This window comes from Thunnus thynnus, chromosome 17, assembly GCF_963924715.1.
Source record: "Thunnus thynnus chromosome 17, fThuThy2.1, whole genome shotgun sequence".
Taxonomy (NCBI): Eukaryota; Metazoa; Chordata; class Actinopteri; order Scombriformes; family Scombridae; genus Thunnus; species Thunnus thynnus.
Genome location: NC_089533.1, coordinates 5,756,385 through 5,781,340, shown reverse-complemented (window position 1 = coordinate 5,781,340; position 24,956 = coordinate 5,756,385). Strand labels below are relative to the sequence as shown.

General features: G+C 39.8%; 1 protein-coding gene across 4 annotated transcripts in view; it reads right to left on the bottom strand.

Moving 5' to 3' along the window:
- mybpc2a (myosin binding protein Ca) overlaps window positions 1-24,956 on the bottom strand; it is a 57,037-nt gene that overhangs the window by 14,645 nt on the left and 17,436 nt on the right. For 2 of the 4 annotated variants that reach the window (XM_067616328.1, XM_067616329.1), the window contains exons 4-17: window positions 22,043-22,060; window positions 21,650-21,670; window positions 20,079-20,093; window positions 19,320-19,403; window positions 19,029-19,177; window positions 15,761-15,878; window positions 15,467-15,518; window positions 12,135-12,191; window positions 11,860-12,032; window positions 11,485-11,617; window positions 8,054-8,178; window positions 4,571-4,676; window positions 2,493-2,662; window positions 293-458 (exon numbers count right to left, since the gene is read on the bottom strand). In XM_067616328.1, the coding sequence (XP_067472429.1) occupies window positions 293-458; window positions 2,493-2,662; window positions 4,571-4,676; window positions 8,054-8,178; window positions 11,485-11,617; window positions 11,860-12,032; window positions 12,135-12,191; window positions 15,467-15,518; window positions 15,761-15,878; window positions 19,029-19,177; window positions 19,320-19,403; window positions 20,079-20,093; window positions 21,650-21,670; window positions 22,043-22,060 (1,387 nt within the window). Of the gene's footprint in view, window positions 1-292; window positions 459-2,492; window positions 2,663-4,570; window positions 4,677-8,053; window positions 8,179-11,484; window positions 11,618-11,859; window positions 12,033-12,134; window positions 12,192-15,466; window positions 15,519-15,760; window positions 15,879-19,028; window positions 19,178-19,319; window positions 19,404-20,078; window positions 20,094-21,649; window positions 21,671-22,042; window positions 22,061-22,335; window positions 23,276-24,956 lie in introns of those variants that run through there. The other 2 variants (XM_067616330.1, XM_067616331.1) reach the window with 2 other exon arrangements.

Sequence of the window (24,956 nt, the reverse complement as noted above, 5' to 3'; positions counted from 1 at the left end):
CAGTCCCTTGGGGTGTGTACGTTTGTTTGTGTGTGTGTGTGTGTGTACATGTGTGTATTTAGAGGTTAGAGCTTTACAGATTGCAGCCTATCCTAAAAATGGGTCAAACAACGAAGAAAACCCTGTGGTAATAGTTTGCCAAGTCATGTGGTAGACTTATTGTACTTATTGTGATAGCTATATGGTTCTGTGAATCTTTGTGTGTGTGTGTGTAACTGTGCATGATGGTTAGATTAAAGAGCTCAAAACAACATCTTTCTGATATTTAAAGCACAGCAGTCTGATATAATACCTTCCAATGTGCGTCATTTTGATGCGATCGGAGGGTTTGACTTCAACGCCGTCCTTGAACCATTTCCCCGTCACTTTTTCATCAGACACTTCACACTTGAATACAGCCTGTTCAGCAGCCTTCACCGTCAGGTCAGCTATGCTCTGCAGAACCTCAAGCTCCTTATCTGTAGCGAAGACACCGACGTGTTTACATGTATGTTTACACAGACAACAGCCTGTTCTGACCAATGTTGCAGTAATGCATGCAAGAGGAGCAGCACCGCACCTTTGCTGCAAAAATTCTGAACTTTTATCTCATCTTTTTCAATTCAGTTTAATACTTTTTGACATTTAGGGAAACAAGACTTTTCGCTTTCTTGACGACACTTAGATCAGAGGATGAAACTCATTCTCATGTCTGTACAGTAAGCAGCTGGTTAGCTCACAGTAGTTGCCATCTAAGATTGCCGGCTGGTCTGTGATGAAGCCCAGAAACCAGCTCTTCTACTCATATTTGATGTGTATGGGGGAGTGTGCTTGAAATAGGGCACATTGTTTTGATAAAGCGCTTGCTATTGTCATAGTAGAAGGTCATGAAAATATCGTGCTGATGCTTTTTGGCATGTAGTTTAGGAATTAGGAATTTATTTGTTACATGTAATGCCAAATTTTATTAAGAATTTGTTGTAGCTGCAGCTCAGCACAAAGACTGGAAACAGGGAAACTCTGTCTTTACTTGTTTCAAGTCTTTATGCAAAGCTAAGCTAACTGGCTGCCTGATGTAGCTTCATATTTACTGTACAGACATGACAGTGAGCTTCTCTCAGCAAGAAAAAAAATAAAGGTATTTCCAAAAAAAAAAAAAAGTCTAACTATTCCTTTAAACTCACTTTTAGCCTTTAAAATGTTATTTTTAATTTAACAAATTGTGAGGAGATAATTGCCTCATATCCTGGTAGCCAGCCGGCCATTCGTTAATCTATTTTGGGAACTTATCTGGTGAGAAAAAGTGGTTGTAATTTCCCTTCAGGTAATTTTACTCCTGTAGACGTCAGCCATAACATCACACACTGTGGGACACTACAATATTAAGGTGTTTCTCCATTATTTTGGGGCGTACTATATGCAGGTAATCTATAGCAACACCATGTTTACATTGACCACACGGTGACCTATGACCGGACTGCTCCGTGTTCCCAGACTCCAACCGATGAGGAAGGACAGATGTTTTCTCACACTTTAATCAAAACGTAGGAGACTCATCTGGTTTGCAAGTCCGCAGCAGCAAACACTGATTATAACCTGATTTCTGAAGGGTAAGACGGGACCCAACCATCAATTTTGGACGTGTAAAAGAAAATTACCATGACAAGTAGTGTGATGAACTACTGATACTGAGATTAATGAAGTGGTATTAATTATGGCATGAGTAATGACTGATTTATTGCTTTTCATGCTTGTCAAAATGAAAAACATCAACATGTACTGATGTGTGCTCTTTCTTTAAGTTCCTAATTGAACACCCATGGCTGAAATACTTGTTAAAACACTTTATACACCAGCTGATAATATATCATATAACTTACTGCCTCTGCTACTGTTAGTTTTCACTGCAGCTCCATGAGAGGATGGATATGTTTTCTTTTCACTCTTTAGCACAATTAACATTTTACGTTTTGCAGTTTTCAATCAAACTGTTTAACTTGTTTAAGATGTAATTTCATTGTTGCACTTTCAGGTTGATTTCTAAGACTTGTAAATGTGTTTGTAGAAAAAGTTTGTTTGTGATAAACATGATTAACAGCTGGTCACAGATTTAGCTAAAAATCACATTTAATACAAGTTTTTGCTTGTTAGTAGAAAATAGGGATGTGCAGAGATCCCAGTATTTGTATTTGCATCTGTATTTGTTTAGGCAGCAAAATTATTTGTATCTGTATTTGTATTTGAATAAAAGAGGCTTAAAAATCCTGTTTTTGTTTTTATGACACTTTTAATTTTAGAAAATTAAAGTGTTACATAAGTGTTCATGAATAAACTACACTGAAGGGGAACAACAGGTTATGGAGCACTTTGCTTGTGTCAGCTTTATCTCTGGGAAACAAATATTCATATAAAACCCACTATTTGTGCTTTGCCGAATAATGTATTTGTATTCGGGCACACCCTTAATATAAAATATCAAACACTCATAATGACTCTAACAGAGAAAATAGTACCTTCAACTTCCAGTTCTGCCTTTGACTCTCCACCGTTGGTAAAGGCGTAGTACATTCCAATATCCTCCTTCGTGGCTTCGTTTATGATCAAAATGTGTCTCTTTCCGTCCTTTTTAAATCTGTACTTTGAACCTGCGGTTTCTCTGTTCAGCTCAACTCCATCTTTCATCCTAAAGAGACACAAATACACGTTTGCTTCTTAAACACACAGAGAACGAATGTCTGCGAGACCCTTCAGGGATCATAAGTAGAGCTGCAATTAATTAAGTGATTGGCAGAAAATTAATCATCAACTTTTTTGATAACTGAATAATCATTTTGAGTCAATTTTTAAGATAAAATGCTAAAAATCCTCTTGTTTAATCTTCTTAAATGTGAATATTTTCCTTCTTGTCTTTAGTCTTCTATGACAGTAAACTGAATATCTTTGGTTTGTTGACTGCTGTCGGGACGAAACAAGACATTTTAGGTTGCATCTCTGACATTTTTCACCATTTTCTGATATTTTAATAGATCAAACGACTAATCAATGAATCATGAAAATAATCAACAAATACAGTTGTGCTGATAAGTTTACATACCCTGGTAGAATCTGTAAGATATGTACCATCCATAGCGTCTATAGTTGTGACCATAAAGTTCAATTTTGGTCTCATCACTCCAAATAACTTTGTTCCAGAAGTTTTGAGGCTTGTCTCGGTGCTGTTTGACATATTGTAAGTGGGCTGTTTTGCAGCCCATTTTTATTCACATACCTCTTTATTGTGCATCTTGAAACAGCCACATGCAACTTTCAGCTGAAGTTGCATGTGGGTTTTTCTTTGCAACCTGAATAATTTTCCTGGTAATTGTGGCTGAAATCTTTGTTGGTCTACCTGACTGTCGCTTGGTATCAACAGAACCTTTAATTTTCCACTTCTTTATCAGAACTTGAACACCACTGATTGGCATTTTCAAATCTTTGGATATCTTTTTATATCCTTTTCCTGATTTATAAAGTTCAACTCCCTTTTCTCGCAGGTCCTTTGACAGTTCTTTTGCTCAGTATCCTGTAAAGTCAGAACAGCCCTGGATGAAATGTGCAGGAGTCTCTCAAGAGCTGAGAAACTAATTGACTATTTATACACAGACACTAATTACAATCAAACAAGTCACAGGTGTGTTAACTTACCTTTCACAACCATTTAAACCTGTATGTGTCAACTTGTGTGTTTATTATCAGGTCAAACATTCAAGGATATGTTATTTCAGTTATTATGATTTAAAAAGGGCAAACACCTGACTTTCAGCATGATCAGTCATATTTTCCCAAAAATGGCCAATATTTTACAAAGTCTACCAGGATATGTAAACTTATGAGCACAACTGTAAATCAAAAATAAAATATACTTTAGCATGTGGATGCTGCATTACTAATAATTATTTAAAAATTTAAAAATATTTCTGGGGACACGTTACAATGAAAAGTTAATCATTATAATTCAGCAGTAATTTTCCAAAAACAATTATATTTTTCAAGCATATTGATATCATTTTAATTGTAAATGGAACCATCCTGCTCATAACAAGTGCTTATCTGGTGAAGAAAGTTATCCAGTTAACAGCCCATTTAGCTTTTCAAAACATATAGAGCATCATCATTAATATATATTCCCACATTCATTAACAGCTAGAAACTACAGTAGATAGTAATGTCTTTCCTTTTTGACGAGAAAACTTCAACTCCACTGTAGTGAACTACTGGCTGGGGAGAAAAAACTTGCAGTGTCATGGCTGAACAGCTGAATATTTGGCATTTATGAATGTTATTTTTATTTCTAGAAGTTCAAATACTTTTGCGTCATCAAATAAAACATTCAAGACTGACATAACATTTTACAGTAATGATGAGTAACCAGGTACATACTGACATTTCTCATCACACTGTTTATGTTGTTTAAGCATTTATCAAAAAGATTTAATTATTTATGAAGGGATTTTTGTAAGCTGGGTATGAACCAGTAGATTTTTAAACACCTCATGCATTTCCCGTTGAGCTGATTTCTGAACGAACCACAGGACAAACTGTACCAGCTCACCATTTGACGTTGGCTCCTTCCTCGGACACCTCCACCTCAAACTCCACCTTCTCTCCCACCACAGTGTGGACATCATCCAGCAGCTTGGTGATGGTGACCGGAGGCTCTGAAGACAAACCGAAAGTTTTGAGTCAAACTTTGAAACGGAGGAGAGGAGGGTCACTGAGTCATTAAAGACCTGTACTAGTGTATTATGTGTATTACCTACTGTACACTATGTATGTAACTCACCAGAGTAATACTGACCAGAAACAGGAGTGGAGGACAAAGGAAGTACTATGCAAATGGGGTAAAGAGAGCTGGAAGGTATCTGTACGTCTGTATTAGAGCAGCATGAGTAATGCTTTTCTTTTTTTCTTCTTCTTCTTCTGTTTTTTTTGGACAGAGCATGACAAAACAACAAACGTTGGAGCTAGGCTAATTCCTGGCATATGGAAAAAATCTTGATTTCTACAAAAATATAGTTAATAATTACATAAATGTGATTATTTTAATGGAAAAATGTATCATTTTTTAGCCCTAGTAAGTACAGCTTTAATTTTATTTGATAATGGTTCTTAACAAGTACTCATTCAAGTAAAATTAGCTGTACTTCAGCTATTTAAATACTCGTATGGTATATTAGTATTGTCAATAAGTGGAAAAAGAGTCACACACAGAATATATATTTTGGATATGGAGAACAGCACAATATACTCCTGAAGTCCTTTTCAATGCCACCAAACACACCCGTGTTGTGGAGGTGGAAGGTACTTCAAGTCTCCTGAGGAGGTGGGAGTCACATTGTGTAACCACATGGCGTGATGCTTGATGCTCTGCTAGCCTCGGCTATTTGTCATCGTCAGCATCCAGTCCCCCCCCTCCGGACGTCTCAATCCACTTCAACCTCAGCTGGTGAGCCCAGAAACTCCCTGAACCGCAGTCACAGCACCACGGAAACATGTACGTGTGTTTGACTGCGGGCCTCACAAAAGTTTTGTGCAATGAGTTGATATCTCTAGTGTAATTCATGGCTTCCCTACGTTAAAACAGAGAAATACATTTCTCTCAGGAATATGTGATGTTTGACCATTTTTGTAATATTATTGTTTTACTATGTTAGTTTTTTCTTAAAACAAACGATGAATTGTGTGACTTTTAGCAATAATTTCATATGTGTGAGCTTTTATTCTCTATATTTACAACTCTAAAGATGTTTTCAGACAAAATTTGAGGTCAATTTTAGATTCTGTGCGATTGAATATGATGTAAAAGGAAAGACGCTAACGGGCACAAATAGTTGTAAATTCAACCAGGGCAGCGCAAACTGAGGCAAAGACACTTGAAAGTGTTTCAATGTGCAAAACCTTATCACTTATCCCGTCGCTTTATGAATCTAACGTTGTTTCATACAGAGACAAGAGGCAAAATGAGTGAGTTGAACCCTTTGGCCTCAGTGAAGAGTTAAATTAGTCATGCTTCTTCTAATTTAGGATACGTGGCTGCTGCCAAACATGCATTTCTTGCGCTTGATTTATTGTAACTCAAAGATCTGTGTATTCTTGTTTTCCTGTTTAATGTAACAATCTCCAAACCCCTATATCTATTATCTAACAGCGTTAAATTCTTGTTCCACCTTCTACCTAATGACTTAATATACACTTGTCCTGGTTGACTAGGCCTTTATCTATTTGCCTTTTGCCTTTGTCCTCTTCGACTCTGATGAAGACACAGTAGTTGGTCTGTTTGCATTATTAAAGGCTGCAAATCAATCAGTGTGCTCCAGTCTTTTCTCGTCTGAAATTTTTCTGTCCCTGACCTGAGATGCATCTGATTCAGCTGCGAGGAGAAACTCCTTTCTAAACAGGACTGAGACTAAGGGAAAATAACTAAAATAACTGCTGAGTTTTGAGATCACAAACACACACACAGCCACACAATGGCCGCACATGTTCAGCTGTTAGCTAGCTTACAGCTAACGTCTATATAGCTAGTAAATTGGCTGTTTGGGCCAAATAAACATGGACTGCACAAAATTTGCTTTGCTTCCTGTCCGAACACGCCTTCAGGAGTCACTTTGAATAAAGACTAAATTAGGAAAAGTGAAGCAAATAAACTACTAAAAGTAACAAACAAAGTAAACTTGCCAGGAACATAAATCATGAATCTACATCTTAGAGTTGCTACTCATTTTGTAAAGTTTTGTGAGCGTTGAATTTGATGTTAGAAACACAACATTCACCTAAGAATCAGTTTGGACCATGACACGGCAAAAGCCCAAGTTTTTGCCTGCAGTAAGTACATTATGCCTGTTTTAAAGTACAGTGACTGCTAGTTTTGACCAGTGCTGCCAACTATTTTCAGCGGGAGGTAGCTAAAGCCTGCTCGAAAAGTCTCTAGCACTAATGTGCATATTCATGACATCGTAACGTAACCATATATACAAGATTTTAAAAAATGAAAGTAAAGAAACTGAAGTAAAGCTGATTGTTTCATCAATCAAATCAATCAAATCTAAGGAGACAGTTGCTAAATTGGCAACACTGGTTTTGACTAGCTGTCATCTGCTAAGCTGCCCTAACTAATGATGAATCAATGATAAAAAAAAAAAAAGGTAGAAGTTTGAATGAATGAATTCTACTTTTATGGATACAAACTTGACAAAAAAACACTCCACCGCGCACACACAGACACACGCTGTGGCTGCATGTAAAGCAGTGTCTGTGGTGAAGAGCTTACCCTCTCGTATGGGCTCTGATAATGTAAAAAACAGGACGGGCAGCAGTGAGCACACAGACTGAAGTATGGGATTAATGAAGCAGCAGTAGACCCAATTACATCTATTAAATCCTCTCATACTCGCACGCACACACACACACACACAAAAAAAAAAGGACTCAGAAGAGATAAACAGCAAGCACCTGAGCTGGAGTGATACATTAGGACGGTATTGAAATCATTCTCCAATGGGATCAATTATAGATAGATTACATTGCCCTGGTCATCCTGTTACTGTATGCCAAATATAATATAATATAATATAATAGTCCATTAAAAACCTGTCAAGAATCATTTTTCTTCCATTCAACCATTAAAACTGTGGTACAAAAACCAGTTAATTGTTGTACTTCTTGGTGTTAAATTGAAATTAATATTTCAATTCAAATTGCCCTTCAAAAACATCCATATCAGTCAATCTCTAATAAATATAACGAGACATTAATACGTACAGCATGACAACAACGATACATGACATTAAACAAAAACATAAAAATTTCACTCACAACATACCCATTAAAAATGAGTGAGCAGACAACAGAGCACAGCATGCTACTGTGTGGCATAAAAGCATTGAAATAAACAATGACAAACACAAGGAGGGAACAGAGCTGTCAAGCCTCTCAACGTTCAAATGACAGCATTTGCTAAACCGAGCAGAAAAAAAAAAAAAAACCCCTCTTCCTCCTGACAGAAGGATTCCTCCAAAGAGAGTGACTCATATACCTTTGACAAAAACCTCCGTGAAGCACTTCTCCTCCCCGACCACGCACTCATACGCTGCGTCATCCGACAGGTTGCACTTGTTGATAGTGAGTGTCCGCTTGTTGCCCACGCTCTCAAACACATACCTGGACGCGCAGGGATGTGATAGGGGAAGATTATACAAGGAGGATAAAGAACAAACGAGGAGAAACAAAGAAACAGAGAGACACACAGAGAGAGAAAGAGAGAGAGAGAGAGAGAGAATAATGAATAACTGCTTTCGGCAAATCCAGCCACAATCAGACGCAGAGGGCCTGAAGACAACGCAGTGACTCACAGTTACAGACCAAGACAAAGGGATCCACATATTCCTCTAGAGACCTTCAAAAACGTACGCAGACACACACACACACACACACATACTGTTGGTTTTCTGTATAAACACGATGACAACCATCAAAGGACTACAGTAGTGCTACATTCTGGTCACATGGGATGGAGGGTAGCGATGGGAAAGATTCCCATGGTTACGCGCTGCAAGCCTTCACATCACTGAGCTGAGCGACAGTTGAGGCAGACTGTCAGTGAATGATGTTAGCTAGTGTAGGGCATCCATGTTTTTATGCTTTTCAGACATTTTGATACATTTGCAGCTATAAAAAACAAAAAAATAGCTTAAAGGCTACAGCTGGCGATTTTCTATATTTTTCTTATTGTAAACAAATCTCATGTGCAGAGCCAAACCAACAATGAATGGTGCGTGTATCCAAAGCCTCTTATTCGTCTGAGCCGTAGACCTCCGTTGTTGTCCAAAAAGTATTAAAAATATGTCAGTGAGCCACACCGCTGCACTGGGTGACATGTTCCTTTGCCATTAAGAGTTTGGTCGCCCTACTTTGTTTAGAAACGGCTCCAAAGACTAATAACAGCGATCACGTTTTCAGTCTCAGGAGAGTAGTTCTGTGTAAGGCAGACGCCACTGAGCATGCACAGGAGCTAGCTTACTGTGCTACATATCATAACCTCTTCACTTTGTTCTGAAGTTCTCGGAGAAATGTACAATGTAGTAAAATTGCCAGCCATATTTTTTTAAAGTAATCCTCAAGAATATTTTTTTAGAAATGTCTGTTATTCCACAATGTCAAGCCTATAAAACGTTTTCACCCACCTTGGAAGTTCATGCATTGAATCAGAGTAGATTTGTGTCTTTTTTGGAAACAGATCGACTGGAAATATAATCAAAGTGAAAACAGATCTCTAAAAAAAGAAGTATCTTAATTAAAAATCTAAAATACAAAATACATGTTTGCTGAAGTGCTTTGAGAAATTTACAGTGTAGTCGTTTTTGTTGAAGAAGATCTGGAACGGAGGCTTCCTCTCTTCCTCTTTCACTGGAAAACCGTATCCCCAGTGGCTCTAACTCTATAACTTAAAGCATCTGATTAGTTAAAGCTTGATGGTCAAAGAGCCTGGAAGCACCTCCTACAGTAAGAGACTAGGTTCAGGGCAAAAAACCATCTTACCATCTTAATCAAAACAGGAAGAGAACTTTGAATGAACCGCATGGCACTATTCATAATGACAGATGGTGGAACCATTGAAAAAATACCACTCACAACAGCTGTACCCTCTTCAATAAAACAGCAAAAGAAGCCTTTGATGGAGGAGAGGAAAAGAGCAAAGAGGAGAGCGACACTGGAGGCACTGTAGAGAGATCAGCAAGCTGAAGTGGTTTAAAACTTAACATTTATATCAAGTCAGAGTTTGTTTTTAAATCTTCATTCAGGCCAGTTTTGGTTTACATGCTTCCATGTCATGGCATAGTAACACTGAGTAAGAACAAAACTATAATCACGTCTGGTTAATTAGAAGCGTCTAATTATGCTTATTAGTCTAACAATTTAGTGTTACATTGCTAACATTTATTTATTTATTATTTATTGGAATGATGTTACAGCAATCAAACTGATAAGCTAATTAAGCTAATAATACAGGCTATAGGTTAGCTATTAGCTTGTGAGCAAGCATTAAAGTTTTCCAACAGCGGTCCCAATTAGCTCGTTAAATAACAAATTTGTGATGCTACAAGGAAACACTGATGTCAGAACAATGTGCCAACCAAGTAGCCACTTCCACTGCAAAAACACTGCAGAGTCACACTTGCATAGAGACACTACATTACGTATATTCCTCAAAGTGTGTCTTGGTGGTAATTTTGAAAAATACTGTTACATTAAAGTTGTATGAACCAGTAGTTTTATATAGAAATGAGTAAGTATAATGTGAAAGGAGTCCCACAGATAAATATCAACCAATTTTGCAGTTCCCCTCAGCTCTACAGAGCCTTTTTAGCGTCTTTAGGTTATTGTTTTGGTTTTTTTAATGGCCTCCTTGGCATACTTTCACCACTCTTATATTGTTGTTTTCAGCTGCAACAAGGAGTCTTCAGCCAAAATGCTCAGATAAACCTGCTGAAAACTACCAGCCCGGCATCAAACGGCAGACAGACAAAGTTTGAAACTAGTTAACTTTGCAATGAGCCAGATATATCCCAACACAGCGCTAACAGGAGAGTAAATATTGGACTTACATTCACCAGGACAGAGATACAATTCCAAATAATTGCTAATATGCTAATGCTCTACATCATTTAAATGTGTAAACAGGCAACTGTTTGCTAACACGTTCACCATAATAACTTTACAAGGTGATAATATGCCAATGTTGGTTTACAGCTTGTTAAGTTGCCTCCCAAGTGGCCTAAAAAATCAACTGACACAAGTTTAAATTGATATTGAAATTTAAATAAATTTTCTGCCTCAGCCTAGCTTAAAAACTTTTTGGTGATATATTTCTTTTCTTAGTATTTTCAGCGTTTCCACTCAGGTTTTTTTATGCGCTGTGATGGGTCATCTGGTCCACACCAGCAGGTCCTTGGTCAGCTCCCATCTCCCCATTGGTGCCAGCTGGGAATAGTGGTAAAGCAGCAGTTTCACCACTGTCAGCTCCTGAGGTCTTGGAGGGAGCACATCTGAGGATGGTTACTAATTAGCTGGCCAAGTGGTGAGAATGGCCCTTAAAAAGCAACAGGGCAGCAACACATCCATGTAGTATCCCTAAGAGCATAACACAGTCCGGGAGGAATTTCAGTTCTTTCAACCCCTCTTTACCAACCCTCCCCATTAGTCAATAAAGTTATGTTGTGTTTGAGCCTCATAGTGATTCCCTTGGTTTAAAGCCCCCCCAGTTACCACAGCTCAAATTGAAAATGCAAATAAAAACAGTTGGATGGAAATGCACCCTCTAGTGAGTATACTCTAACCTCAAAAAATTGCAAATAATTATCAGACTAAGCCTTCTAGTGTTCTCCTAAACATCATGGTTCAGTACACGTACACACAAACACACATCCTGTACAGTACACCTATAATTTATAGTGGTAATTGGCTCACTTGGCTGATGGTTTTATTTCCTGTCCGTTTTTTAGCCACTTGATTGGAGCGTTGGGGTCAGCCACCTCCACAGAGAGCTGGATCCTCCTGCCCTTGTCCACTGAATAAGCTGGATCCAGCTTCTTCAGGAAAGCTGACAAGGAAATATCCTGTTAGTATAGTTCAACCACTGCTTTAATAGCCAAATAAACCATAAATGCCAACCAGAAGCAGGCATATGCTAACATACATTCCACCTGTCGTCACAGCAATATAACTTCTCCCTCGAGGCCGTTAAAAGCTGCTGGTATTTACAGCCTACTGCATTAGAGAGCTCTTGTTTCCTGCCTGCCGCCTCACTCGCTAGCGCACAGTCTGTTTTTTTTTGCTCCTCACCGTCACTCTTCTTGGGCTCCACCTTCCTCATCTTCTTCAACCTCTTCAGCATGCCCCTCAGGTCTGTGATGCCGTACTCAAAGGCGATCTTCTCATAGTCACAGGGCCTGGCCTCTTTCAAGATTTCCCATACATCCACTTCCTCTTTGGGCATTTCCTTGTTTTTTTTCTCCCTGAGTATGTATGAGTGAGGTAAAAAAAAATCAGAGAGAGAGCCAAATTTAAGACAGTGGAAGAGATAATGGATTTCTTGTAGTTGATTTAGCTGATCTTACCTTTTCTTGAGCAGGGCGCTGAAGTCTAGATCACCAGCATCCTCACCTGCATCTCCACTGGAGTTAAAAGCAAAGAGAACTGGGGGATTAATTTCATCACATATAACCGTGAATTCATTTTAATGTTCTACCTCGTCATGGTACATTTATAAATCTGTGCTGTTTACAACACTTATGAATTGGATAGTGAAAGAAAAGCATTAGCAAATATACATTCAATCATACACCCCCCCCCCCCCCCCCACCCTTTTCTTCCACATTACACAAACCTATAAATAGGCAAAGAAATTACAAGACACATTCATAAACCCACCAAAATGGAGTTCTAATGAATTGCTGCCTGTAGTAAGAGCTTACCCTTTTTTCATCCTGTGTGTTTTCGGATAGACGTAAAAAAATAGGATGAGTGAGAACATAGAGCAGAGCGTTTGATGAAGACTACAAGCTACCATCATGCCCTAAATTCAAGTGACAGACAACAATCACAGTAGACAAAGCACATGTAAGCATGAGACATGACAGAAACAAGCTATAAGCAACATAGCGTTTGCTGTTTATACATAAATAAACAATTGCACATATCACAGGAAGCACCAGTATAAATATGCTTGTATGCATGAGGGATACATAGGACATTTTAAAACTGGTGTTTCCTCATGAAGGCGGCTGATAAACCAAATATTTAATCATAATTAGCATCAAGCATAAGAATCCTCAGGCAGCAGACCCACTGTGGTTCTCCTTTACTTTAGCTGCTGTGGTTCAAATAAAAGATCTCAATGAGTGACATTTATACTTGATGACAATCAGATTGTGCAGGTTTTTAAGGACAGAAAAGGTGTTAGCATGAATGTGGCTGAAGGTGATGTGGAAGTCTTAGACATGGTCATTGGTGATTGGTAGTACACACTTAAGATTCAAGAAATAAAATGCAGCTTCATGCAGAACAATCTGTCGAAGACTTTACAGATCGGCAGCATGAACCCTTTATTACACCTACATGCACATATGCAAGTGAAGGGCGGGCGGGGGGGGAGTTTAGTCATGTGTTCTTGAATCATCAGTCACCCTCTTGTACTCAACAAGGTGACAAGTGCTGTGTGTGGCGCACGCCAATAAATGTCCACAGGCTCGCATGCTCATTGTTTTCCACTGTCAACGGTTTTAGCAGCTCCCTCGGAGCATGCAGTGTGTTTTCTTGACCCGGTTGAGGCTCACTGAACCCCACGGAAAGAGCAAGATAAATGCCGATAAATTCAAAGCCATTCTGAGTGATCATGTTCGTCCTAGGGATGAACGGTTCATCCAAGGATAACATCCATCCATGCTATCCTTGCCATCCTGATGGGAGTAAATTCTCCCTGGGTTATAATGCTCTTGTTCACACACGTGATGGCCAAACGGTTGGGTGAGCATGAAAACGATGTACTGTGGCCAGATCTGAACCTACAGTACTTGAGCACTTCTGGGAGATTCTGCAGCAGTATGTCAGATAACCATAAAACACCAAGTTTTATACCTTGTATGTTTAAAGGCGTTTTTGTCATCAAAAATTCATTTATGTGATCTGGGGATTATCATCTCACAGCCTATGTAATGTAAAACATTTAATGATTCAAAGAACGGTTGCTGCATTCAGGTATAATTGATGCTCTCTATGAAAACAAAAACTGCAAACCATTTTTTCTTGTACGTTTGCAAGTGTCAGTGACACAAACACACTATGATTAAGAAGTATTTAAAGACAAACCTGGAAGGAGACAGAGCTAAGTAATTGGCCAAAATGAGGCAATGCCCTCATCTTACTGTATGTGCAAACATTTGAGGCTGCAATACATTAACTGCAAGCCTTAAACCATCACTGCCTCCCTTTCTAAAATAGAAAACACACACTTGGCACCCAGCTTACCCTGCTGTACCTCAGCCACTTCGACATCCATCCTTGTGGCTGGAAAATACAACCATATTGTGGTTTGTGGAGCATTTTAGCTGCGACATGATTACCATTTGGTGTCTCCTTTATTTTGGCATTCATCTGTGTGTGTAATCATACCATACAGTATAAATACCGCATGTTTGCTGACACACTTGTACACATTTCCCTGTCAAGAATAAACATACTATGGAATAACGAATGCAAGCTCGAAATGAGTCAAAACGCTGTTCATCACACAGTGTGAGAAACACTCACGGACTGTGGTGCCAGCGTACAGTATGTATTCCACAGAATAGTTTCTGCTTCTCTTTGAAGCCCTTTCAGCCGGCCAACCAGCTGAAATCAGCAAAGAGACAACATGAAGAAGAAAAAAAATAGCCCGAGGCATATGATGGAGAGCTCAGGCTATTTTCAGACGTGAAACACACTACTTTATAGTCTGGAATTTTGGAAAACAGTCCAGAGAAATACTTAATTAACAGCAGTAAGTATCCTAAAGACCAGATCACTTGTACTGTGTTACTGTTTCATGACACTGCAGCAACAGAATCACACACACGCGAGTATCCCATATGAAGCAGGATTCTCCATACTTTACCTTCTAGAGGTTGAGCTCCATGACTTACGCATAACAAGGTGCTTAACACACTCATCCATTATCTCCCCAGCAACATATTTGAGGTTGAACCAACTTTTCACTTTCTATTTATCACACCAGCCTTTCTCCCTTGCCCTCTCTCTCTCTCTCTCTCTCTCTCTTTCTCCCTCATATCAGCATTCTGCAAATAAGCACGCTGACATCCTGTCTAAACCAAAAAAATGATGCTGTCTTTTTACATGTTGCGTTTCTCATCTTACCTGTGCCTTTCTGCTCGTGGTCTAATGAGGGACGGAAATTATATTTTTAAACACAGATTACAAATGTGGAGACTTAGGGGTGTCAGTGCAAAGGTGTCGGCTGATTTACGATCACACAGCGCTCATACAGTGTACAGGCGAAATAAAAAATAAAAAGCTACAGACTCACAGGAAACATACAGGCAGAGACAGAAATAGATAGTGAGGAAAACAGATACATATTTAAAAGAAAAAAAGTCCCTTCAGAGCCTGTCACCAAGGCATGTGATGAAATATATAAGATGTTAAACCATGAGGGACTTCAGGTGAAGCAAAAACACCAAGGCGGGAGATGCACTGAGACGTGACAGAAAGAGGAGAGATAGCAGACAGACTGACTCGTACAAAGTCGGCTACAACTGAGGGAAAGACAGACACATGGGCAGAGACACTCGTTGAGACTGACAGATGCCTACAGGCAGCGATCTACAGAGGAGCATATGGGAGACAGTGTGACAGGTGACATGTTGAGTAGACCCTCGCCGACACTGACACTCACGATCGCTTAAACGCCTCCAAGATGTTGTGCTGCTGCTGCTCCTCTTGTACAGCTGAAACCAGACAGAATGAGAAAGACTGGTGAGGGCTCTGCTTGGTTAATTCATTACACAGCGGGCTTGAGCAGCAGCAAAGGAATAATGGACTGATGACCTCGCCAGGCCACTAAATGATAGGACCTAATGTGTATCGCACTCACTGAGTTATTGGCTGACAAAGCCAGTTACATAGTAATGGTGGATACGCTGAATGGAAGATGACAATAATGTGATTAAGTGTCTGTCTCCAGACCTACCCTGCACGGAGACTTCGAATGTGCAGCTGTCGCACTTGTCTTTGGAGGTGACCTCGCAGCGGTAGCCACCTGCGTCTCCATCCACTACTTTGATGATGCTCATCTCGTAAGTGTAGATCTGACAGTGAGAGAGAGAGAGAGAGAGAGTGGGGTTGATATGCAACACAATTAAGTGAACACCAGTGCACACATATACAGTACATGCACAGATATGCAATACGTGCTCACAAACACACGCTCGGAGTGTACAGACGACACAGTGGGACCGATATCAGCTCCATCGGGCTCATGTTGGCTCAGTCAGCTGGTCGGTCCATGCAGTTTGTTTGATTACATGTTTATCATTCCCTTTTAACCATTCTGCACAAAAGTTGAGTCATTCTATAGTCACATATTCTACACACTTATAATCAAGTCAATCAAAACAAAGTTGCAAAGTGCGTCACATAAAAAACAAATAAAAACACAACAATAACCAAATAACAGTACTAAAAGAACAACATAAATATTAAGATAGTAAAACCCATAAAACAGAATAAAACTTAGAATCAGGTGAAATCAGGGAAAGCGGTGCGATAAAAGTACGTTTTGAGCTTAGATTTAAAAGAAGCCAATGACTCAGCCTGCCTTGTTTCCTCAGGCAGGGTGTTCCAGAGCCTCGGGGCTCTTATTTCAAAAGCTCTGTCCCCCTTAGTCTTCAGCCGAGAGTCTGGAACAGATAGAAGGCCCCTGCCTGAGGATGTCAAAGTGCAAGCAGGGTCATACGGGGATAACAGATCTGAGATATATTGAGTCAGACCATTTAGTGCCTTGTAAGTAACTAAAAGAACCTTGAAATCTATTCTAAAATGTACTGGAAGCCAATGTAAAGAGGCTAAAACCACGATGATGTGCTCAAACCTGTTTAATCTGGTTAAAAGCCTGGCAGCTGAGTTTTGTACTGTCGGTAAACACTCTACAGTTTTTCTATTTAGGCATGTAAAAAGCCTGTAAAATGGTATCTGTATCTTTAAAACTTAAAGTACGTTGCATTCTGGTGATGTTCCTTAGTTGATAAAATAATGTTTGTACAGGTTTTGTAATGTGCTGCTCAAACTTTAAATTACAGATGCCAAGATTTCTGGCAACAGGCTTAATGTATTCAGACAGGTACTCAGTAGATTGCAGTATTTGAATGGTTGTATTGCTGGAGCCATTTACAAGAATTTCTGTTTTGGTAGAGTTAAGTTGAAGAAAATTCTTAGACATACAGTTTCTTACATCTACTAGGCACTCCTGTAAACAGCTCAGCATACTGGGATCAGTGGGCCTAACAGGAACATACAGCTGTGTATCGTCAGCATAACGGCGAAAGAAAACACCATGTCTACAAATAATATGACCTAATGGGAGCATATAAAAAGAGTAAAATTGGTCCCAAAATTGACTCTTGAACCTACAGAACGAATGTTAACGGACACACAGAATTTTCTGTAAGATTGTTTACGATTGCACTGCATAATATTCGATCCAACTCAGCGCCGTACCCGATATGCCCACCCATTGCCTCAGTCTGTCTAATAACATGCTGTGATCAATCGTGTCAAATGCTGCAAGCAAATCAAGCAGTACAAGAATGGAACAAATGCCAGCATCATTGGTCATTAAAAGGTCATTTGTGACTTTAAGAAGGGCAGTCTCTGTGCTGTGATGCTAACGGAAACCAGATCGGAAGGTTTCAAAAATGCTGTTTTCTTCCACAGCAGTTGCTAAGCCATGATTTTTTTTTCAAATATTTTGGAGATCAAAAGTAATTTTGAAATAGGTTGTTAATTTTCAGGAGCCATATGGTCAAGCCCAGGCTTTTTTTAGGAGTGGCTGAACACTAGCAGTTTTAAAGTAGTCTGGGATGCAGCCCAAGGATAGAGAACCGTTAAAAATTGAGAGCAACCAGGGCCCAATTGTTTCATTGCATCAATTAAAAACTTTGTTGGCATTGTCTCTAATGGACAAGAGGACACCTTCGTGTGAGATACTATATTAAAAATTTCAGTAAGGCTAAGCAGGATGAAATGGCTCTTGTGGGTCTTGTTCTGGGGAATCAAAATCAGTGAATGTTGTGCAAGATGTTATAGTGACCCTGATAGACTCTGCTTTCTCTGTAAAATAAATTTAAAAACTTTCACACTCGGCATCACATTCAGCAGGACCATTTAGAAGGTCTGGATTCACCAGTTGATCAATAGTCTTGAATAAAAACCTAGGATTACGCTGATTTTCTGATATGAGATTTGAGAAGTATTGTGTTCTTGTGTCTTTCACCATCATGTTGTAATGAAGTATAAGCTCCTTTATTGCCACATAGTGAACCTAAAGACTGGTTTTTCTTCCACCTCCGCTCAGCCAACACTCTCTTTTACAGCTACGAGTACTTTCATTTATCCAAGGTTGCAACTTACAACTTACTTTAAGGAGAGAAACTGTATCCAAAGTTGAAGAGCATAAATACTTAAAGCGGTCAACTAGGTCATTGACGCGGAGAGTTTTCAAAATGAAAAAAGAACACAAAACCTTAGGGGCACTTTGTTCATTAAGACCGCATATGCACATAACATCGGGCATAAGTAGCAGACTGCAATTCACAGGAAAAAATGATGCATTTGTGGTCAGAAAATGGTATGTCCAGACACTCCAAGACTGACACATTTACACCCAGGGTGAAAATTAAATCAAGAGTATGACTACGGTTATGCGTTGGACCATACACGTTCTGTACAAGGTTGAGTCAATAATATTTAAAAAATCACAGGCAAGAGCATTGGATGGGTCATCAGTGTGAATGTTAAAATCACCACAGAGAACAACCCTGTTGTAATTTATTGCAAAACTAGATAAGAAATTAGAGAAAAATCCATTATTTGATTTCGGGGGGCGGTAAATTAAAGACGCAAGGACGGGTTGCAAACCACTGAGTTTAAACGTTGGCACCTCAAAGGAGGAAAACTTGTGGGCAGATGTTTGGTTACATTTGAATTTTTCCAATACACATTCATTCTACCTATTGGTCTGTAGAGAGGCAGCTTCCAGAGGCTAACCAATAAATATAGACCTGGAAAATGTGTATGATATGTCCGCTTTAATACATTTAGAAGTTAAAGCTTTAGTTAAAGATTATCATTATCGCTCCTCAAAAATCCATATCAGTCTTGCCCCAGTTTGCTGAAATACTCTGTGTAGCAAGGAATGCATGAAAAGGTATATATTGGCAGTATATTGCAAACATGCATACCTTGGTGTTTCTGTCATAGGTCTCTTTGAATTGCAGGTGCTTTCCGGCTTTGCTGCACAGGTCAAGCCACTTCCCCTTCAGCCACTTCATGTTTGGCTTCCTTGTCAGGTTGGACGAGTCCACTTTAGCCACAAACGTGATGTCCTTGCCTGCCACGAACAAAGATGAGACACAGTAATTAATTAAAACAAACGAACTGTCTGTACTCCAACTGGAATTTGGCATTAAGTGGGCCACTCCTTTCATTTTGGATATAATTCAGGATTTTTATAGTGGATGATTTTGCTGGACCTTTTGTTGCTGTGGCACTCTCTGGCTTCGAGACGAACAGGCCGGTCAGTTGGGACAGCTGGGGATCCTCCCCTGGTACGATCTCTGCCGTGAGTGTTAAGTAGAGGGATCACAAAATTAGAACAAGAAAACATTATCAGGGCATGACTCAGATAAAGACACAGGACAAACACACAGTTTATAGACGACAACAGGAGACAACGAGATCAAGCAAACCGCCAAATCAACATTCTTCTTAATCTTGGTGCTTTTACAATGAATTTGCCGATCATTTAGGGAATTTCATAAGTCTATTTTGATGACAGGAAGTCTTAAAACCAATGAATTCCACCCTCTGAGCTCAGGGATATGTTTCTTTTCTATGGTTAGTAAGCACTGAAACTGAGCAACAGTCTTTACATAAAGCAAAAACCATTCAGCATGTTTGCCTTTGCTGTTACACTGCATAAGCCATTTGGGACCACTAACAAATGACAGGCAACCAAGGAGCCCTGTGGAACCGACTGGCCCCAGGGAAAAAAGAAACTCCCTAGATCACCTTTGAAGACATCACATTATGGTTGACTCTTTGCAATCTTCTGCTATACAGACAGAACATAAGCTGAAACTGCATCAGCTCTTATCTTAGTAATAAAAAATGAGCTGCTCTTTTATCCGTTCGCTTGTTTCTGTTGCAAGTAAATTGATGTAACCTCTGTAAGGTGTTTGCTTGTCAGCTGATATGCTTTACAGAGATGCTAACGTATTCATTTCTCTTACCATCAGGAGGCAACTCTGCATCGGGGGGCGTGGGGGGGTGGGGGGGGGGTGGGGGTGGAAAAAAGAAAGAGAGAGTGGGGAACACGTCAGTCTGTACAGTATCTGTGCTGTGCTGTTAAACAACACAAGCGTTAATTGGCCCAATGATAATCTTGACTCCAGGTGAGGAACACTCACACATTAAATCAATGTACTCTCACACTCCAAAAAACACATCTTCGTTTTTTGCTGACTCTAATTAACAAATACTGTTTTTTTTTCTTTCTCAAAAAGAAAAAACACACAACTGTTAATGAGTTATGTCTTCAACAATCAAGTTCAAAAAAATCACTTTAACTGTGCTGAAGTCAGGCTACATAAACTGTTTCTCTTCTTCTTTCCAAATCTGAGTCAAACATACATTAAGTTTTACAGAAAAAAGAGGAATTACGGACAAGCAGCAGGTAAAAATGAAAGCATATTGGACCGCCAATCAAGTAGAGTGAGTAGGGCCCTGGGTGGACATCCATTGGATGAGAACAGTTGCTGAGAGAATGGATCCAGGGTCACGTGTCAAATAAGGTCATGCGTCTCCATAAATTCAGAGAGCTACACCGTCGGCGCCTCTTCCTCTCTCTCTCTCTCTCTCTCACTCTCTCTCTCTCTCTCTCTCTTTCTCTCTCTCTCTCTCTCTGCTTTTATGGGCTCAGTTAATTTGATCTTTTAATCAAAAGTGCCCCTGAGGACAGATCCAAGTTCAGATGTTCAGGATGATTTAAAAGGTTTCAGTTAGAATGCTAAGTAGGTAAAGCTGATCCTGGAATGGCACCCAGGGGACACTTTTGAATGTTTACACTCTTACACTGTTACATTGGACACTTGCTGTGTTTGGGATGAGGGTTGCGCAGTGAAATTAACTCCAGACACTGTCCTCGGCTCTGGGGATCATTGGGAATAGAAATTTGGGATTTTTGGATTTAAAGTCTGCTGTCTAATTAAGAGTTCACATCCATACTACATCTGAATAGTAACATATTCCATCTATAAAATATTATACTATACATAGATTGTATAGTACTGTAATTTCACCTTTATTACTTATTCAGTATATCATCAATTTATCATCAAAGCCCCACCAGATAGAAAACTCTGTGTCTCAAACTCCTTCAGTCTTTGCATTGTTTTCATCCTTTTTGTTTTACTTCCCTTTATCTATCCGCCGCGAGGCACTTTGTCACTTTTGTCAGCTACATAAATAAAGTCGTGATTATTATTACACCCTATGTCCGAAAATCTTCAAAGCTGTACATCAACACCGCGGTTGAACAAATGAACGGCTTTATAACCAATAATGAATCCATCTGCTGATGCGTGACAACCTGTGATCTTAAGCAACAGCGATGGCCATCACCAGAGCAATCCCAGGCTTCAGTGGGGGGGCGGGGGGGGTGACAGATCGGTGACAGATACCCATGTCCACTAACACACACAAGGTGTTTGACTTTGACACAATGCAAGCACAAAAACAGAAAGCACAAGCAGGCCAGGAAACGTTGTATTGTGTTTTGTTTTGTTTTGGGTTTTTTTCTTACCATCCCTAGGCTCATTGCTTGCTGAAAGAAAAGAAACAGGTTAGTACATGGAAATGAGAACTGGAGACAATGAAGGGTTAAAACACTTCCCACAGTACTGCTCTGGTCCCGTCAGATTGCAGAGATGTGTACGTGTATGTGTGTGTGTGTGTGTGTGTGTGTATGTGTGTGTGTGTGTGTGTGTGTGTGATTATGAATGAAAGAGCAGTTCAACAAAGATCGGATTAAAGACAATGTATAAGCCTATTCACCGAGACAACTACAATATCTTCAGAGAGATTGCCCACACAGTCACACACACACACACACACACACACACACACGCACGCACACACACACACACACACACACACACACAGACAATCACACTTAATCAGAAAGCAAAGCGCTTACCTACAGTAGGCTGGGCATCTGTTAATGAAGAATAAGCACAGGTTAAGCAGATGAACTGGATCAAATGAGTAGTAATGCAGATAATAATGCACAGAGAGCATTTAACACACACATATACTGTTCACACACAATTATGATGAAATGGAGCTTTATGAGCCAACTGTAGCTCTATGAATTACAGATTACTGATCATTTTAGAGATTAATTGATGATTATTTAAGAGATTAAAGGCACAATGAGCACACACACACACATCAATTAACAGAACTATTTAGCAAAAGGACAACGCTTACCCGCTACAGCAGGCTGCATCTCTGCCAAATGAAAATGACATGAGAACTTAAAGGGGAACAGCAGCCACTTTTAATTTTTTTTTTTCCCACCAACTCAAAATGATGTGGTTTTCCTGTTGCAAGTGTTTGTTCATTGTTGCAGTTTACAGTTTTTGCCACAAAAAATCACTTTTCCGTTGACACCTCTCGTCTGCATCTGCTCTCGTCAAGATACAGATGCAAATTATATCCAGTAAAATCAGATCTGAGCGTACCTGCTATTAGCTCTGATCACATGCTGGGTCGCCCGTGATCATCACAGGAGCAAAATGTGTTTTTAGAGGCGAGACGGAGAGTGTGAACTGTGAAAAGGAGGAAAAAAAAGGCATGTACTGTATTGCTACTATTTTTGACCGCAGCTGCTCGTTAACTGGTAAACGCATCATGCTGCTGCCGGCGTTGCTCTCTCTTTATTAGGATCTGTTCGGGTCTACCGGTTTTTGGAACGGTCATATTTTGGTCTAATTATTCTCTGGTCTGTGCGGATTGAATCTGACTTTCTTTCAGTTCTGGTCTCTTCGTTTGAAAAGTAATTTATGTACGTCTGGTTTGGGAAGGTTTTCCGTTCGGATGTATAACCATCATGAGACAAAGGGTCAGGGAGTTAGCGTAAGGTCAGACCAGAAAGAGCCCCGTATTAAAGGAGCTGTGCTGGTTCAGGCATCAGTGAGACAATGAAATATGATCCGAAAAGGTTGGTTTGAGTAATAGATCCACGAGTTTGAAGGCTTATCAGAGTTTGAAGGCTTAACACTGCACAGTGGACAGGATTTCACAACTCTGAACCGACAATCATTTTATGTTTCATTGTGGTGTTTAAGTGGTAAACAGTAGAAATACAGCATTCAAATTGCAATTTAATCTAACAGGAATGTGTGCTTGTATATTTTTGATAGGCCAATGCTGTGCCTTGTTGCATGTGCTGCAAAAGCTGAGCCAGGTTAAATTTTTTGCCAAAACCCTCTACGGCAGCACCCCAGTTGCATTTTTTCTAACACAGTGCTGTTGTCTGTCTGAACACGGCCTTACAAGTAGATTAAAGTGGTGTCAGCCATGTTGGAGGAGAAGAAAACACTCTTTTTCTCCATGTCCAATGAGACTTGTGTGTTTTTATGGATCTCAGGTTATTATGGACATTGCGAGGTGTGACGTCGACCGTTGGTTTGCATCGGAGCCCAGAGTTGCAGCTTATGGTCAGCGCCATCTTTTCCATCTGGAGCCAGAACCTTCCAAACAAGGAGTGCAGGGCGTTGCTTTTCACACCCAGGAAACACTCCCTGCTACCTCGGATCGAAGCGAACGCTAGCTTACTGGGAACACTAAGCGCTGCACACATGGGCTAATGTTAGCTACTTTAGCTAAATTGTGCTAACAGGGCAGGTATCATAATCAAGTTACATTAAATTTACTGAAATAGTCCAACACAGATGAGTCCTGGAGTTGGGGAGAGCAGCAGGTGAGCAGACTGTCAATCACAGCTGTCAATCAACGCCCACACGGCAGCCATCAAAGCTACTACAAGTCTTCAAATCTTATTAACAGAGTAATAATTTCCAAAATGACCATGAGAACAGAGAGCTTTAATATAGCAATGGAGACGATTATGACTCATTTTTTTATGATTTTATGATTATGATTTTTTTTGGAGCCAGCATTTAACTTTTACTTCTGTATTGACATCAGCCTCAAGCGGTGGTAGTTGCCGCTTGGTTTTAATAAATACTCTTTAGTAGAAGTTTGGGTGGCTGCTGTTTCCCTTTGAAGACAACAACTGAGCAAGAGTGAGTTGCAGTGTTAGTATAACTCATTGCTCTACCTCGTCATTGCACCTGCAGACACACACACACACACACATTTAATCAGTCTCTCAGCGAGCCACAGAAAGTTTATGCAATAATTCATCTCGAATGACAGCTACTGCACACACACACACACACACATACACACACACACAGAAACACGTGCACACGCTGCTTTCTTTCTTGTATCCTCCATTACTGTTTCCTCCTTAATATGAATTGACATTTAATCTAACAAGGTGAACTGGAACTGCACACGTTCACAAATAGACTCTACACATAAGTGTAAAACAAAGTATTTTTTATTCTCAGGGGACTCGCTGCTCATTATCTTCTTTGTGCTACTGGCAAAGGAAACCACCATAAACATCTTCACCTGTGTCTGCATCCTTATACGAGCTGTACTCTGATGTTAGACAGATAAAAACATCCTGTGCTGCAGCATGATTCCACCTGATCTACATACATACTGTACATACATACAGTACATCCTCTGCCGTGGGCTATTTAGTCGAATGCATTACCCTCAGCTACCAATTGGATTTGAAAGGTCAGGATTTTTTCAAGCACACAGTGACCTTAAATGAGAGGAACAATCTGCTATCCTCAATCTATCTCAGACTTCTTTCTCAAACATACAAAACAGCATCATCTTGCAGTCTACAGCAGGTTGGGAACGTGATCATGAGATGACTCCAGTTACACTCAGAAAGACACAACAAAAGTCCAGAGCACGACACGTTACGGGCAAACAACTCACAAAACCGTCCAGTATTTACATGT